The sequence below is a fragment of the Gorilla gorilla genome, chromosome 1 (assembly GCF_029281585.2).
Source record: "Gorilla gorilla gorilla isolate KB3781 chromosome 1, NHGRI_mGorGor1-v2.1_pri, whole genome shotgun sequence".
NCBI lineage: Eukaryota > Metazoa > Chordata > Mammalia > Primates > Hominidae > Gorilla > Gorilla gorilla.
The window spans coordinates 148,571,088-148,590,256 of record NC_073224.2 but is presented as its reverse complement, the minus strand read 5'-3'; the positions used below and the strand labels follow the sequence as shown (position 1 = coordinate 148,590,256).

The window sequence follows — 19,169 nt, the reverse complement described above, 5'->3', positions numbered from 1 at the left end:
ATAAAGTGCTAAACACTGGCTATGTTTATAGTTACTGTATCAACATGTATAACTCTCTTATTGATCCCTCTCCCTCATTTTTACTCAAATCAGCTATCTGCATTGGAGGCAACTTTTCATGAGAAGTCAGGCAAGTATTTTCTAACCATACTTCAGAATTATGTCAGATGATCCTTCGAGTGCCCAGAATTAGAGTTATTGTTGCCTAGATTTCTCTAGCACAGCTATGCAATATCTGGAATTCATTTTTCATTTTGTCAACTAGACCATAACTTTTGTGGATGCTAGAGCATTGCCAAGCATTGAGTCACTAATTATATATTCCTAAAGCATAGTTTTAATGATATTTGACCTGCTCAAAAATATTGCATGGTTTCTCCTCATTACAGAGATTGCATTTTCATTACAAAAAAGAAGTAACTATGAGAGGCAATAGATACATTAATTAGCCTGATTGTGGTAATTATTTTTGCAATGTTTACATATTAAAAAATATCATGTTGTACTCCTTAAAAAATATACCATTTTTATTTGTCAATTATACCTCAACAAAGCTGGGGGAAAAAATAAAAAATAAAATAAAAAAACCTTTGACCTTGGTATTCATGACATTATATGATATGATTCTAAGATAACTATCTAATATTTCTTATTACTTCTTTAATCATATCTGTCACTTTAGCCAAACTGGAAAGCTTATTCTTTCCAAATGTATTTCATACTTTTTTACCTTCACCCTTGCTTATGTCTCTACTTTTGCCAGAACAATTTCCTTACTTTACCTGCCTTACTTTATCTGCCTTTCAATGTATCTGGAAATAGGCAGGTAAATAAGTCATGATGCTTGCCTTCAAAGAGTTCATAGATCATGGGGAAATAGTCACATAAACTGCTGGTGAATTAAAATAAGTGCACTATCATAGGCATACACAGGGTATTAAAGAAACAAAAACAATGTTACCTCCAGAACACACAAACATACTCAAAATATTTACACTGGAAATGTCCAGACATGAAAATTGGATTCTAGGTATAAACTCCAAATTAGATTTTCAAAAATACTAGATCTGTAGAAATGTCCCCAATCCACACAATATCCCATTCTCATCCATTTCCCCTACCCAGTTCAACCCAATTTGGCTGCTCTTTCTCAAAGGATGAGAAATTATCTGTACCTATTTGTAAGTAAATATGCTCAGAGTTCTGCCAATAATACAAATCTGACTTCTGTACTTAATTTGCCATAAACTGATAACAAACAGGTCACAAATTGGCACCAGTCTGCAATCACACCCTGAGTAGCACTATCACACACATACATCTTTTTTTTCTTTTTTTTTGAGATGGAGTCTCACTCTTTTGCCATGCTAGAATGCAATGGCACAATCTCAGCTCACTGCAACCTCTGCCTCCCAGGTTCAAGCGATTCTCCTCCCTCAGCCCCCTGAGTAGCTGGGATTACAGGTGCACACCACCAGGCCCAGCTAATTTTTTACATTTTTAGTAGAGACAAGGTTTCACCATGTTGGTCAGGCTGGTCTCGAACTCCTGACCTCGTGATCTGCCTGCCTCAGCCTCCCAAAGTGCTGGAATTACAGGCGTGAACCACCGCACCCGGCCACATGTACCTCTTACATCACCAAAAAGATTAATTTTTCCCTCTTTTTCTCCATCAACCAAAATAAACAAACACAATTAAACAAATGTTTTAAAATTATGATTTAATAAATACAAAGCAGCTATTGTAAATAACTTAAAGGATACGAATTTCTGTGACAGCCTTCAAGGAACCTAAACCATTTTCTGTTACCTCTGAAAAAAAATGCTACATATTTATATAAATATTAAAAAAAATTAATGGTCAGAAGCTAGGACCTGAAATGAATATTTTTAACCTTTCCATAAAAACTGTTTCAATAAAACTAACACAACTTTTTATTGAGAGCAAAGTTAAAAATATTTTTAGCGCACAGGATAAAATATTTTAACACACAGCACAGCTTAGAAAATAATGCAATATAATAAAAAAATGCAGAAATTGCACAGAGATAATTTACTCAAATTTACTATATTTTTACATTTTCCCCTATGCTAAGAAATGTGGTTTAGTCTGTACTCATAAAATGAACTGAAAAAGCAAGAAATTACCTTGAATATCATGAGGTTGGAAAGCAACTGAAAAAGATGGTGCTTTGAACATGTCTTCTCCGATTTCAGAAGCAGAAAAAGCATTATTTGCTGTAAACACATTTGCAGAATATTGAAATTTCTGCTTACTATTGCTATAGTTCCTTGATTTCCCTTTGTTCATTTCTGGTTGTATAATTTTCACTGAGCCAATGTGAGAGTCCAGTTCACTGTCATTAGAATAAGCACTCCCATGTATATTGTCAGATATTTTAAATAATCTGCAAACAAAAAAAAGACCCACATATTTTCTCATGTGTAACACTTGCTTGGAATATGAAAAACTAGCATAAAATTGGTCCCCTTAAAAACACTCATAGATTATGGTTTACTCAAACAAAAAAGCTAAACATTCTCCTAAAATATAACTTGCCAAGTTTACCACTGAAGTATGTCTTTCTACTTTCCTAAAACTCAGATAAATCCATTTGTGGCAGTCAGCCTCCAAAACGGCCCAATGATCCTTGCCTGCTCCTCACCCCTTTACAGTCTCCTACAAATTGAATCGCTGTATCAGGACTGGCCTGTCTAACTAGCAGAGTACTGCAGAAGTGCAAATGTTTGACTTACAAAGCTAGGTAATAAAAGACATTGCCCCTTCCCCATGGTCTCTTAGATCTCTCACTCTGTGGAGAGCTAGTCACAATATAAAGAAAGCACTCAAACAACCCTATGAAGAGGCCCAGGTGGAGAGGTACTGAGGTCTCCTGCCAACAACCAGCACTGACTTTTCAGTCAAGGACAGCAAGCCACCTTGAAGACAGACCTGATAGCTCCTGTCAAGCTTTCAGATGACTGCAGCATGGCTAACATTTTGATTGTGGCCTTCTTGTGAGAGTCCCCCAATATCTTTATGCATTCTCACAAGAGAGCCTAAGCCAGAACTACTAGCTAAGTGTTCCTAAATTCCTAGCCCGGAGAAACTGTGAGAGATAATAATGTTCATTGTTGTTTTAAACTACTACATTTTGGGATAATTTTATTATACAACAACAGATAACTAATGTTCCATTTAAAGTCAGTAAAGTGCTTAAGAGAGAGAAAAAGCCACTAAATATAGTCACAGTAAATAGTAAATTTCATAACACCTAATAGTATTTAAATTTAACTGAAGTGATTCAAGTTACTGAATTATATTAACATATTCAATGTATAGGAATAAGTTAACAGACTTGTTATGAATTAAAAGTTGTCAGCAACTGCATTTCACACCACAGAAGCTACCAGATAAGACAGTTTTCCTAGCCAATCAAATCAGCACTGTGTATCCCCCCAAAAAGGAAAAGATATAAACTAAGTATATTAGCAGATTAAATCATCCCAAACACTATATCCAATAACCATTTCAATATAAGAACTACTTCTTTGCAAAGTTCTAAAAACAAGGAAACACTTTAACTTTATGACTGTACTGTATTATATTTGATCAAAAGACAATCTGTCGAAGTAACTTGTTCACAATATCATACCTAAGGGATGAAGTAACCGTTAAGGTTCCTAATAAAACACTCACATCTTATAGAATAATGGAGATGACTTATCCATTCAGGGGCTGAAGATCAAGTTTAATTAGCAATGGCCAGTGATTTCATCAGTCTTGTCTATGAAATGGAACCTCCATTAAAATGCCTAAACAACAGGGTTCTGAGAGCTTCTGGAATGGTGAACACATCAAGGTGCTGACAGAGTGGCATGCTCAGAGAAGTTATGGGAACTCTGCACCCCCTCCCTCATATTTTGCCGTATGTATCTCTTTCATTTGGAGTTGTACCCTTTATAATAAGCTGGTAAATGTAAGTAAAGTGTTTCCCTTAGGTCTCTGAGTCATTCTAGCAAATTATTAAACCTAAGATGGGGTCATGGGAAGCCTCAAATTTGTAGTTGGCCAGACAGAAATGTGGGTAGCCTGGGAATCTCATTTTCAGCTGGAATTCAAAGTGAGGTCAGTCATACAGAACTGAGCCTTCAACCTGTGGGGTCTGACGCTAATTCCAGGAGTTAAGTTTCAAATTGATTTAAATTGTTAGATGCCAAGTTGGTGTCAGAGAATCAGTCGGTGTCAGTCAACACCCAGTCTTTACATTTATGGTCAGTTGATTTCCAATGACAGTGTCATGACATTCAGTAGGGAAAGAACAACAGTCTTTTCAACAAATGAGGCTGGAACAACTGAATATCTACATGCAAAAACAATGAGGATGGACTCCTACTTCACACAAATATTTAAAATATTAAATAATAGATCACAAATGTAAACATAAGAGCTAAAAACTCTTGAAACCCTTAGAAGAAAACTTAAGAGTAAATCTTCATGACCTTGGATTAGGCAATAGTTTCTTAGATATGACACCAAAACCATAAGCAACCAAAGTGACGCCAAATCAGTATTACATCAAAGCAAAAGCATAAGCATAAAAGAAAAATTAGATAAACTGGACTCTATCAAAATTTAAAACTTGCGCTGCGAAGAACACCATCAAAAAAGTGAAAACCCACAGAATGGGGGAAATACTTGCAAATCATACAGATGATAAGAGACTTTTATTGGGAATAAAGAACTCTTAAAACTCAACAATTAAAAGACAAATAGCCCAATTAAAATATGGACAAAGAATCTGAATAAGACATTACTCCAAAGAAGACATACGAATGGCTGATAATCACATGAAAAGATTCTTAACATTATTGCTACAGACTGGATATTAATGTCCCTCCCTCCAGATTCATTTGTTGAGGCCCTAATCCCCAGTGGGTTTTTTTGTTGGTTTTTTTTGTTGGGTTTTTTTGGTTTTTTTTTTTCTGAGATCGAGTCTCGCTCTGTCACCCAGGCTGGAGTGCAGTGGTGTGATCTCGGCTCACTGCAAGCTCCGCCTCCCAGGTTCAAGTGATTCTCCTGCCTCAGCCTCCTGAGTAGCTAGGATTACAGGCGCATGGCACCACACCTGGCTAATTTTTGTATTTTTAGTAGAGACAGGGTTTTACCATGTTGGTCAGACTGGTCTCGAACTCCTGACCTTGTGATCTGCCCGCCTCAGCCTCCCAATGTTATGGTATTTGGAGGTGGGGCCTTTGGAAGGTAACTGGGTTTAGATGAGGTCATGAGGGTACCTCCCCATGATGGAATTAATGCCCTTATAAAAAGAGGATGAAACATGAGCTCTCTCTGTTTATACACACACCAAAGAAAAACCATGGGAGAACATAACTAGGAAGAGGGTCGTCATCAAGAACCCAACCATGCTGGCACTCTTGATTTCTGACTTCCAGCCTCCAGAATCGTGTAAACAAATGTTTGTTATTTACACCACCCAATCTATAGTATTTCATTATACCAGCTCAAAATAACTAAGATAATTAGTCATTATGAAAATGAGATACACCACAATGAGATACCTCTTCACATACCCAGTAGGATGGCTATAATAAAAAAGACAGAAAATAACAAGTACTGGCCAGAATGTGGAGAAACTGGAACTCTCAAATATTGCTGATGGGACTATAAAGTGACGCAGCCACTTTGGAAAACAATTTGGCAGTTCCTCAGAAAAGTTAAATATAAAGTTACCATATGGCCCAGCAATTCTACTTCTGGGTTTATATCCAAAGAATTGAAAACACACATTCACACAAAAACTTGCATGCATTTTCATAGCAATATTATTCACAATAGACAAAAAGTGAAAACAACCCAAATGTCCATCAACTGATAAGTGAATAAACAAAATGTGATATATCCATTTAATGGATTATTATTTGGCCACTAAAAAAAAATGAAATACTGGCCAGGCATGGTGGCTTACGCCTGTAATCCCAATACTGGGAGGCCGAGGCAGGCAGATCACACAGTCAGGAGATGAAGACCATCCTGGTCAACATGGTGAAATTCCGTCTCCACTAAAAATACAAAAATTAGCCGGGTGTGGTGGTGCACACCTGTAGTTCTAGCTACTCGGGAGGCTGAGGCAGGAGAATTGCCTGAACCTGGGAGGCAGAGGCTGTAGCGAACCAAGATCACACCACTGCACTCAAGCCTGGGTGACAGAGTAAGACTCCCAAAAAAAAAAAAAAAAAAAAGAGAAAGAAAGGAAGGAAGGAAGGAGGGAGGGAGGGAGGGAGGGAAAGAATGAAAGACTGATACATAATACAACATGCATGAATCTTAAAAATATTAAGTGCAGCCCTTCATGCTAAAAACTCTCAATAAACTAGGAATTCACGGGATATACCTCAAAATAATAAGAGCTATTTATGACAGACCCACAGCCAATATCATACTGAAAGGGCAAAAACTGGAAGCATTCCTTTTGAAAACTGGCACAAGATAGGGATGCCCTCTCTCACCACTCCTATTCAACATAGTGTTGGAAGTTCTGGCCAGGGCAATCAGGTAGGAGAAAGAAATAATGGGTATTCAATTAGGAAAAGAAGAAGTCAAATTGTCCCTGTTTGCAGAAGACATGATTGTATATTTAGAAAACCCCATCGTCCCAGCCCAAAATCTCCTTAAGCTGATAAGCAACTTCAGCAAAGTCTCAGGATACAAAATCAATGTGCAAAAATCACAAGTATTCCTTTACACCAATAACAGACAAACAGCCAAATCATGAGTGAACTCCCATTCACAATTGCTACAAAGAGAATAAAATACCTAGGAATCCAACTTACAAGGGATGTGAAGGACCTCTTCAAGGAGAACTACAAACCACTGCTCAAGGAAATAAAAGAGGACACAAACAAATGGAAGAACATTCCATGCTCATGGATAGGAAGAATCAATATCGTGAAAATGGCCATACTGCCCAAGGTAATTGATAGATTCAATGCCATCCCCATCAAGCTACCAATGACTTTCTTCACAAAATTGGAAAAAACTACTTTAAAGTTCACATGGAACCAAAACAGAGCCCGCATTGCCAAGGTAATCCTAAGCAAAAAGAACAAAGCTGGAGGCATCACGCTACCTGACTTCAAACTATACTACAAGGCTACAGTAACCAAAACAGCATGATACTGGTACCAAAACAGAGATATAGACCAATAGAAAAGAACAGAGCCCTCAGAAATAATATCACACATCTACAACCATCTGATCTTTGACAAACCTGAGAAAAACAGGAAATGGGGAAATGATTCCCTATTTAATAAATGGTGCTGGGAAAACTGGCTAGCCACATGTAGAAAGCTGAAACTGGATTCCTTCCTTACACCTTATATGAAAATTAATTCAAGATGGATTAAAGACTTAAATGTTAGACTAAAACCATGAAAACCCTAGAAGAAAACCTAGGCAATACCACTCAGGACATAGGCATGGGCAAGGACTTCACGACTAAAACACCAAAAGCAATGGCAACAAAAGCCAAAATAAACAAATGGGATCTAATTACACTAAAGAGCTTCTGCACAGCAAAGAAACTACCATCAGAGTGAACAGGCAACCAATGGGAGAAAACTTTTGCAATCTACCCACTGACAAAGGGCTAATATCCAGAATCTACAAAGAACTTAAACAAATTTACAAGAAAAAAATCAAACAACCCCATTAAAAAGTTGGCGAAGGATATGAACAGACGATTCTCAAAAGAAGACATTTATGCAGCCAAAAGACACATGAAAAAATGCTCATCATCACTGGCCATCAGAGAAATGCAAATCAAAACCACAATGAGATACCATCTCACACCAGTTAGAATGGCGATCATTAAAAAATCAGGAAACAACAGGTGCTGGAGAGGATGTGGAGAAATAGGAACACTTTTACACTGTTGGTGGGACTGTAAACTAGTTCAACCATTGTGGAAGACAATATGGCAATTCCTCAAGGATCTAGAACTAGAAATACCATTTGACCCAGCCATCCCATTACTGCGTATATACCCAAAGGATTATAAATCATGCTACTATAAAGACACATGCACACGTATGTTTATTGCGGCACTATTCACAATAGCAAAGACTTGGAACCAACCAAATGTCCATCAATGATAGACTGGATTAAGAAAATGTGGCACATATACATCATGGAATACTATGCATCCATAAAAAATGATGAGTTCATGTCCTTTGCAGGGACATGGATGAATCTGGAAACCATCATTCTGAGCAAACTGTCGTAAGGAAAGAAAACCAAACACCGCATGTTCTCACTCATAGATGGGAATTGAACAATGAGAACACTTGGACACAGGGTGGGGAACATCACACGCCGGGGCCTGTCATGGGGTTGGGGGTGGGGAAGGGATAGCATTAGAAGAAATACCTAATGTAAATGATGAGTTAATGGGTGCAGCACACCAACATGGCACATGTATACATATGTAACAAACCTGCATGTTGTGCACAGGTACTTTATAACTTGAAGTATAATTAAAAAAGAAAAGAAAAATATTCACCTCCAAAAAAAAAAGTTACGTTAAGTGAAAGAAGCCAGGCACAAATGGCCATATTTTGTATAATTGCACTTATATGAAATGTTTAGAATAGGTAAATCCATAGAGATGATAGAGACAGAAAGTAGATTAGTGGCCACCAGGTGCTGTGGAAAGGGAGAAATGAAGAGTAACTGTTAATTAGTAAGGAATTTATTTTGCAGGAGGTGAAAATGTTTTAAAATTAGTTAATAATGATGGTTGCAAAAGTATGCATTATAAAAACCAACGTGGGTAAATACATAAGAATGAAAAAAATAAGAAAATAAAATAATTCTACACTTTAAAAAGGTGAATTTTATGGTATGTGAATTATATCTTAATAAAGCTGTTATTACAAACATTATAGAAATCAACCTCAGCTGGACCCTTTACAGTGTCCATCAGTCCTACCATTATTCTAATTAGACTGCTTTCCCATTCTCCATAATTTATTCCACTCTTCTCATTCTTGCTCAATACTCTCACTTTCTCTCTCAAACTCCACAGATAACCACATCTCCTATGTCACAGAAAACAAAAACAATCAACTAAACTTCTTCTGAATCTTGAATCCACATACCCAACTGAATATCTGAACTATTTATAAATATCTAAAATCAACATGTCCATATCTGTACTCATCACCTTCCCCCAAACCTGTTCTTACTTTATAGTTCTTTAAATCAAAAAAGGGCACTACCAACCTTCATCATTCTGGCTCAAACCAAAAACCTAGCAGTCAGATCTCATATCCAATAATCACTTAAGTCCTGTGGGATTTTATCTCCTAAATAATTCTGGATTGTCTCCATTCCTGATACCACTGTCCTAGGTCAGGCTACCATTTTCTGCCATCTAGACTAATAAGATAACCTTTCAAGTGGACCTTCACATTTTAACTCCCTTCTATTATAATTTATCCTCCATACTGGGGCCAAAATGAACTCTCAAAGAAAAGAAAATCTAATTTCACTCCTCTGTTCAAACCCAAGGCATTAGAAAAATGGGCCTCAAACTTTTGTGTGCATAATAATCACCTAGAAAATTTGTTAAAAATGAAGATTCCTGTGTCCCACCTGGACTGTTGTGGTACCATTTATAGTAGGTAGTTATATATTACAATTATGGTTATTTTTATGTGTAGGACCAGGACTATGGCACCAGGAATGGAGAAAGTAAGGAATTATTTAGGAGATAAAATTTTGCTGTTTTTCTCATTCACATTGTACCATATTTAATACTTTTAGATGTACAAATATTCAACTTTATTCACAGAATATTATTTAGTTTAATTATAATAATTACCTTTTCCGGAATACTGATGTGCTCTCTCCTTTATCTTCTGCAAAATTAACTGATTTTGTATCATCAGGAACGCTCTTCTCAGGTGCTATCTCAGTTCCAATGTGATTTTTATATCTCTGAGAAGCATATGTCAGCTTGCCAGCAACATGTGATAAGTCATTATTACCTACCCCTTCTAAATTTAGATCATCCTGTTCATATTTATCAGAAGGAAAGGCAAATTGGAATTTTTGTGTTCGTGAAATATAATTTGTGTCTTCATTAGTTATCTTTAAATTTGATGTTAACATTTTTGGCCTCTTTTCCTGACCTACAAAAAAGGAATATCTTAATTATTACATGTTCTCCATCAAAGGAAATTTTCAAAATGATGATGAAAAACTTTCATAAAAATTCCAAGTTAAATATGAAAGCCAAAAGCAAAGCACTAGTAATAAGCTCATCTGTAATACCATATACGGTTTTAAAATATAGGTGATTGTTACACTTATGGTATATTACATCATTAAAAGACACTCAGAAACTAATGTGGAAGTATTGAATTAAATTTGAAGTTTATATGGCACTGCATTATAAAATAGGTTTAATTTCTTTCTGACCCATAACAAATGATATAATTATACAATTATGAAGATTTAAAATTTATATAAATGATTTACACACAGAAATACAATGACCAATTATATAAAATGTTACCAAACACAATTCATTATTAACATATCTAATGCTTTTAAGTTTGTAATCTTGCTTCTAAAATCAAAATAAAGGAATGTTTTCATCAGAGTGACAGAATTTTAAAGGTTTCTTTAGAGGCTTTGCAAGAATTTTTAGGGAAGTTTAGGGGGAATTTGGACGTCTTACTAGAACTTAGATTTGCTTTAGCATCTATGTATCTACATTATACACTATGCTATATATTATTTGATATAAGTATATATATAACATATATGTAAATTACAAAGCTTAATAATAAAATGTATGTGCATGAACCTATGACCCAATTTAAAAATTAAAATTTTACTAATATTACATTAGGTCACATACATTGTTTGAGTGTGCTTGTTTTTGAGCTTTTTAAAAATGGTATCACACTATATTTAATCTTCTGCATCTCGCTTTTTTCACTCAATATTTCTGGGATCTGGTTACCAGGCGATCTTACCTTTAGGAAATGGCAAGGCAAAAACTGAACAGCAGTGATAGGAGTTTAATAGTCACAGAAAAAATATTCATAAAACAAAAAATCAAAACGTGTGTGTAATAGTGTATTATGTGCATTTATGTATACGTATGTATGTGTATTATATGTATAGAGAAGAAAAATATTTTAAATATTAAGATTTGGTGGGCACTATTTTGTTTTTGGGGGTATGCATGTATTTAGAGATGAGGAGGGTCTGTTTGTTTGTTTATATATTTATTTATTTAGAGATAGGGTCCCACTGTGTTGCCCAGGCTGGAGTGCAGTGGCTATTCACAGACTCCCAAGTAGCTGGGACTACAGGTGCCAACTGCATCCAGCTTGGTGAGCACTCTTTTTAATAAAAGAAGGGTCTGACTTTCATTTTATTTCATTAAAATAAAGAAATTTTAATTGTTTACATAACGAGTATACATATTTTGGGGGGGATATCTGATATTTTGATACATGCATATACAATGTGTAATGATCAAATCAGAGTTTTTAAAAAAATATTGCCATGAACTGTATGGGTTTGGCTTCACAACAAATATGAGATAATTTGCCTAACAGTTTATTACTTTTTTTTTTTTAAGACAGAGTCTCCCTCTATTGCCCAGGATAGAGTGCAGTGGCGCAATCTCAGCTTACTGCAACCTCTGCCTCCTGGGTTCAAGCCATTCTCCTGCCTCAGCCTCCCGAGTAGCTGAGACTACAGGTGTACACCACCACGGCTAGCTAGTTTTTTTGTATTTTTAGTAGAGATGGGGTTTCATCATATTGGCCAGGCTGGGTGATCTGCCCACCTCAGCCTCCCAGACTTTCTAATTCTTCCTTTAACTCCTGAGTATCTGAAATTTCTGAAATCAATACCCAATATGAGTATACATATTTTGGGGGCATATGCATTATTTTGATACATGTATACACAATGTATAACAATCAAATCAGGGTTTTTTTAAAAAATATTGCCATGAACTGTACGGGTTTGGCTTCAAAACAAATATGTGATAATTTACCTAACAGTTTATGACTTTCTAATTCTTCCTCTAACTCCTGAGTATCTGGAATTTCTGAAATCAATGGAGCAGGAGGGAGAAACCAATCCAATGACTTTTCATTGTCTGGATGGCTATATAAAATATAAAAATGTGAGTATATATGTTAATAAAGATATAACATGAGAAGCTATGTATTTATTAAACATTACTCAATTAGACTCTTAAACATCCTATAAATTAACTTTCTGTCAGCACTTTGATTTATCCCTATACAGCAGTGTTCTCAACCTTTTACCCTCATATATCATAGGATTAATGATACCGCTGTGTGAGATATGCTACCTAAATAATGGCAATAACTCTATCTCCTTTTCTCCAATTCAAATGCCAGTAACAAGAATCTTAAATCTGCTCCAATATAAAAACAAAGTAGTAAATCATTCTCAAACTTTAGCATTTTAACTATTACAAGTAACAAATTACTTGACATATCTCACAACTAATCATGGGTCATCAATGTGTAAACAATACTATTACTGGTATTCCAGAGCTGGGATCCCCAACCCCTGGGCCGCAGACTGATGCTGGCCTGTTAGGAACCCGGCTGCACAGCAAGAGGTGAGCAGTGGGCAAGTGAGCATTACTGCCTGAGCTCTGACTTCTGTCAGATCAGCAACGACATTAGATTCTCACAGGAGTGCGAGCCCTATCGTGAACTGTACATGAGAGGGCTCTAGGTTGCATGCTCCTTATGAGAATCTAACTAATGCCTCATGATCTGAGGTGGAACAGTTTCATCCTGAAACCATCTGTGGAAAAACTGTCCACAAATTCAGTGTCTGGTGCCAAAAAGGTTGGGGACCGTTGTTCTAGAGTATTCCTATAACATTATTACAAATTAATGTCCTAACCTAAATATTCTTAGTCCAAACCATCTACAAACTACAGAAAAATCCAAGAAATCATTTGAAACTGATGACCTCTTTATAACCTATAGTAATTGATATTTTTGCCACCCTGTTGGCATCATTAACTACCCCTCCTTATCTTTCAACTGTGATTGTGTTAACTGATACTGCTTTAATGGTTCCTTTCCCATCAAAGTTGACTTGTTCTTCATTAGGACAAAAAGATAAGTGTTAGGTGACAGGAAATAAAGTTGAGAAGAGCATCATATATTTTGTCTATACCAAGTCCCAAAGATTTTATGATCTAGTCATTTAGGATGTTACGCTCTCTAAAGTGAGAGACTCAGTCTTTTACTTTTCTGTCTCTCCAAGCACCTAGCACATAGCTACTCTGACCATATTTTCCAAGTAAAAAATCTACAACACATTATCTGGCAACGTCTAACAGACTGTTTAATAACAAGCCAGATCTTTTAAAATTTAGGACTATGTCAGAGGGTCCCCAAGATCACCCCCAGTTCAATAATATCCTAAAATGACTCATAAGACTCAGCATGTAGTCCTACTCACGGCTACCAGGACGAAGTCCAAGGAAAACCAGGCATGAGCTTTCAAGAGTCTTCTCCCAGCAGACTCTGCGGGAGGCACTTAATTATCTCAGTAATGACTTAGGACAATACCCATGAAATGTTGCCAAAGAAGGGAAGCTCTTCAGGGACCCAATGCCCAGGTTTTTATTGGGGGCTAACATTAACATAAGCATCCCCTGTCTGGCACACACCTAAATTCCAGAATCTCAGAAAAAAAGCAGGTGTTCAACATAAACCATACTATTTGTATAAACAGTTTACACATAGTAAGCCACTGTTGTCAGTTAATGGAGGGGATCTTCCTGAAATCTAAGTTCTCAGACTCTAGCCAAAGCCGCCCTCGCAAACAGGCCTTTTCAAGAACAGCAGTTTAGGTCTGCTATATTAACTCTTTTCTACACAAGGACTATTTCAGAAAATCTAAGAGGAATAATAGCTGTACTATTCTGCCTCTTAATAAAATCAAATCTTCCTTATAATTTCCCAATTTTTTTCCAGAGGTGACATCATCATCCCAGTCACCCAGAATCCAAACCATAGTATCTTTTTTACTAACTATATCTAGATACATATTAGGTCTTATTGTACATTCCTTGTAATGCTTCTTAAATTTATCATTTCCTTTGTGTTTCCACGGTCATTATCAAAATCAAGGCTCTTACTAACTTGTTTTAACTGCCCTCACTGCCTCCAGGCTTTCTCTCTATTTTACAAGTTCCTACCACATTCATTTGGAATTGTTTTCATTACATTACTCCATTCAAAATTCTTCAATGGCTTTCAAAGATTGCCAAACTTCCTAGTGGCCTTAGACCACCTTATAGTTTTAACTCTCCTACACATACCTTACAGTCCAAACTAAACTGAACTCCCTGTTGTATAACAAATAGATAATGCATTGTCTCTCCTCATCTTTTTTTTTTTTCCCCCTCCTGAGACAAGAGTCTCACTCTGCCACCCAGGTTGGAGTGCAGTGGCCAGATCTCGGATCACCACAACCTCCACCTCCTGGGTTCAAGTGATTCTCATGCCTCAGCCTCCCCAGTAGCTGGGATTAGAGGCATGCGCCACCAGGCCTGGCTAATTTTTTTGTGCTTTTAGTAGAGACAGGGTTTCACCATGTTGGCTAGGCTGGTCTTGAACTCCTGATTTCAGGTGATTCACCAGCCTCAGCCTTCCAAAGTGCTGGGATTACAGGCGTGAGCCACTGCACCTGGCCCAAATCTATTCTATTTTTAAAATTATAACATTTAAGATGTTAAACTTCAGTTACTCCCCTATACTACTGGTAAGAGAATTCCATGTTTACCAAATATGTAACTGAAATATCGTTCTGTTGATTCCTCATTTTTATTTGTATATTTACCAGAGAGAAAACTAAAACTCACCCAAATTCAAAAAACCCTAAAGTAATATACTATGTTATCAATCTTTAAGGGAGACTTACTTTTCAACTTCATCTGGTTTTTCAAAAAACAAATTTTCCAAAGAAAACAAGCAATCATTTGATTTCAGCATTGTTGAAAACTGGACTTTGTCATAAATCTACAAAATATGGAAAAAGTAGTTTATATTTTATTTATAAAGATGTAAAAAATATTTCTGTATAATCACTAATTTTCCACAGTCTCCTGTAAAATATAACCACAGACTATCCTTCCAGCTTCATCGTCTGCAACTTCCTTCAAAGCACCTCAATATTCACATACATTATTCTCTGTTTTCCACTCATTCATGGATTCACACTTGCTCCCTTCTCTTCATAGTGCTCCAATGCTTGGAATGTGTTTTCTGCCATTCTCCAACTGGCAAATTCCTAACCATCCTTCAAGTTATAGGTCAAATGTCATTTCTTCTTCAAAGGCTTTTCTGAATTTGTCTTCTTCCTCAAGGCAGAATTAATATTAATCAGTCTTCTTGGGCTCTTAATACTTTGTTCACACCATTATTTTCAAGTTAGGACAGCACATTTTATTGTGAATGTGTGCACCTCTAACAATATACTATGTACATATGCAGGGATTTGCTTCAAAATAAAGGGGAGAGATGAAGGAGTATTGAAATAATATTGACAATGAGTTGATCAAAGCTAAAGCTATGTAATAGGTACATGGGGTTCATTATAATATTTTTTCATAGGTTTGAACTTTTCCAAAATAAAAAAATTACAAGTTTAACATACATATGCATATTTACATTTATATGAGATAATGCATATACTACACGTTTACATTCTTTTTTAAAAGATAATTTTTGCACTCAGAGATATTATCTAAACATAAAGGATAAAAACATTCAGCATTGGCCACCTTTGAACATAACAAAAATCTGGGGCCGAACAAATATGCAAATGTGATTTTAAAAAAAAAACTAGTCTCTAGATACATACATTGCTCCCATTAGAATTATTTTTCCCTGCATATCCTATTTTTTTCTAAATTCTTAAACATCATAGAACATTCTATATGACAAACCATAAAATCAGACGAACAAACTGTAAAACATAAATCACACTTCTGTTTCTTCTGTTTTAGTTAATACATTGTAAATTTGTCCTCAAGATAGAAACTACAATCAAAGAAATTCTATTAATGCCATCTAGTGGAGAAATACGCATTACCAAGTCAGATTATGTCTCTCCAATTTTGAATCCTCCTTGATGTGGGGATGAGATACAAGTGGGAGTGATATGGGGAAGGGAGAATGTTTCCACATACAACGCTTGACAAATGCTACTGTATGAGAACTAAACCTGTAATATATACTTCAGGGCTGTTCTTACTGATATAGAATATTGTGGGGTTTTTCACTGTTTTCGTTATTGGGTTCTTCCCCCTTCCATCTGTTTAATATAATTGCCCTCTTCATTTTTCTCTATCTATTAATCAGTTACAACAAAAACAAGTAGTAAAAATGAAACAAACTAGTGTGGTTCTATAAATGTCTAAAACAATTTGACTATACGAAAAATAGAAGCCTAGGATAATAGGGCAGGAGGCAGAGGGAGTCATTCAGAAATATGCGAAGTCTTTAACAGCTTTAAGTAAACAATTTCAGAACTTGAAAACAATTATCTGAAAAAGTATAAATGAAAATGTTAATCATGTTTTTATATTGCCCAAAAAGTAACAAATAAAATGTTCCCTTTCTAGTTTTAGGAAAACTATGTTCAAACAAAAGAAACTTTTTCTAAAATAAACCTCACCAGACCAGTTTCATATGGCTTTGCTACCTCAGAATTTAAGTCAAAAATCTTAAGGCTAACATTTATACACTTGAATACTTTCTTCCCAAAGCAACTACAAAGAGACAACAAAACTACAAATTTAAAACATTTGGGAAGAAAAGCGTTGCATAAACTGACAAAAACCTCCTATACAAACAGCAAATATTTTCAAAATAATTTTTTATTTCTAGTTCTAGCATACAAGAATATAACTTGTTTGGGTTCAGAATAAAAATATCATGTACATATTTTAGTTCTTATATACTCCTATGAAAAAAACACCCCTTATCTAAAACTGCATCCTCTCATCCCGCATTATTTTTCTTCATAGCATGAACTGATAACTAACATTATAGTATATGCTTAGTTGTTTATTATGTTTCTCCCTTTAGAGCAAGCAGGGACTTTTTGCTCACTAATGTGTTCCAATAACCCAGAATAGTGCCTGGCACACAGTAAATGGTCCATAAGAATGCACTGTGGAATAAATGCATTAGCAAGAACCAGTTTATAAAAATAGTGTTAAATAAAAATAATTTTCTGTTAACTTAGAAACTTAAAATTTGAGCCCCAATCTTCAACGTTCAGTTAAAAAATGTGAAATTTTTTTCTAGTTCAGGATTTATGTAAATAAAATCATGAAGGTTCTAAAAGATGATGAATTTAGCACTTTCATTATGTAAATAAATCTTTTTTTAAAAAAGAAACACAGGTCCTAAAAGGGACCTTGCTACAGTTCAGTATGAGTTTGTGATGTGAGGGGATGCTATTTTAAATTAATTAAAGTTCTAGGTTTAGATTCAGATTTTTTAAGTTCCTATTATTTATTATTAAAGTTTTAGTTTCAGCACGTGGCACAAAATTAGATTGCCAAACACAATAAACAATATCATCCCAGGCAGTTTTAAGTGTCTGCTCTGCTATAATCACTGTTAAAATACTTAAACTATTTTTGAGTCTACATAATTTGCGGTGCCGACCTTCTCTAGTTATATTAATGACAATCTCTAGTTAAATATTAATACAACTAGATACAATTAATCTTTAGTTTTATTAATGACAATTCACCATTTTGTCTTCTGTAATCTTTACTTATTGTATAAAATTATTGTATTGTATACAATTATTGTATAAACTTATTGTATAAAATTGCAGGCCTATTACTTATTTCTTACAATTTTTACTTAGAAATATACTCCTTATTTTAAAAGTACAGAAACTCAGATAAAAATTATTGATTTGCTAGAAATTTTTGTGAGTTAAGGAAGAAGTAGGGACCAACATTTACGGGAATAACCGACCGTCACAAATAACTGCAGAGAATCTGACAAAGAAGGAAAAATCAACGGGAACAAATTACTCCGAGGCTCGGCCTGGGAAAGGACCATACAATTGTCGGAGCCCCAGATCTCACCCCCTCTCCCCAGGCACCAACGGGGCTGGAAGGGTCCGGCTGGGGACCGAATCAGCACCTAAAGCAAAATAACAGCTCTGTGGATTTCCTAAGGAGAATATCCTAAATCCAAGGCAGAGGCCTTAGGGCCCCGAGAGTGGCACAAGAACGGGGCGCTGGGGCGCGTCACTCCACCCTCAGGGTCCCGTTTCCTCCCACCGCTGTGAAACCCGCGGCTCAGACAGATGGTACGTCCCCCCCCAGCGCTCGCTCAGGGGGCGCCACACACCGGAACACAAGACACAGGAACCGAACACCAATCAGCCGACTTTAGGGGCGGGCCGGACGCCCAGCCAGTCCCATCTCGCGGGGAGCTGGGCCCGCCCTGCGCCCGAGCGCGCCTCAAGCCTCACCGCTTTCTGACTGGAAATGCGGCTGAGGCGCTGGCGCGGGCCCGCGGCCTAGAGACGCCTGGTGACCAACAACTCGCCGCGCCCGTCCGCTGCCTGCCCGGCAGACGGCTCTAGAGATCGACCGCTGCCTGGACGGCTTGGCTGGGTCCCCACTTCCCCGCGGGCGTCGGGCCCCCGTCCCCACCTTCCCCGCGGGCGTCCGGGCCCCACTCCTCACCTCCCTGCGGGCAGCTCCTAAGCCAGTCGAGCGCCGATTTATCAGCCCCTCGGAGGACTGCCAAGCCTGGCTAAGCCGAGCTCCAAGCAATGGATCGCCCAAGCCCCCAACCTCTCCCTTCCTACCTTTTTTTCTCCGAAAGTTTATAACTGGTTTTGAATATATCTCTTGCAGTTTACTGTGTCTATTCTCTTTAAATACAGCTCCTAATCCTGGGTCCTAAGGGTACCCTTTCCCTAAGCTAACCTGCTTCTCTACCCCCACAACCACCACTCCACAAACATACCCCAACCTGCCTTTCTGATCAAAGTTAGCCAGGCCTCAGCTCTGGGACTTCTG

The 19,169-nt window shown here is 36.8% G+C and overlaps 1 protein-coding gene across 2 annotated transcripts in view; it reads right to left on the bottom strand.

The window, feature by feature from the left end:
* Nucleotides 1-18,870, bottom strand: part of HFM1 (helicase for meiosis 1) — a 142,026-nt gene extending 123,156 nt beyond the window's left edge. Inside the window, exons 1-6 of one of the 2 annotated variants that reach the window (XM_055352045.2) lie at nucleotides 18,831-18,870; nucleotides 15,029-15,126; nucleotides 12,102-12,214; nucleotides 9,903-10,212; nucleotides 2,149-2,408; nucleotides 1,765-1,812 (exon numbers count right to left, since the gene is read on the bottom strand). In XM_055352045.2, the coding sequence (XP_055208020.2) occupies nucleotides 1,765-1,812; nucleotides 2,149-2,408; nucleotides 9,903-10,212; nucleotides 12,102-12,214; nucleotides 15,029-15,099 (802 nt within the window). In that variant the 5' untranslated portion in view covers nucleotides 15,100-15,126; nucleotides 18,831-18,870. Of the gene's footprint in view, nucleotides 1-1,764; nucleotides 1,813-2,148; nucleotides 2,409-9,902; nucleotides 10,213-12,101; nucleotides 12,215-15,028; nucleotides 15,127-18,797 lie in introns of both variants that reach the window. The other variant, XM_019038158.4, reaches the window with a different exon arrangement.
* Between the last annotated feature and the right edge of the window lie 299 nt (nucleotides 18,871-19,169).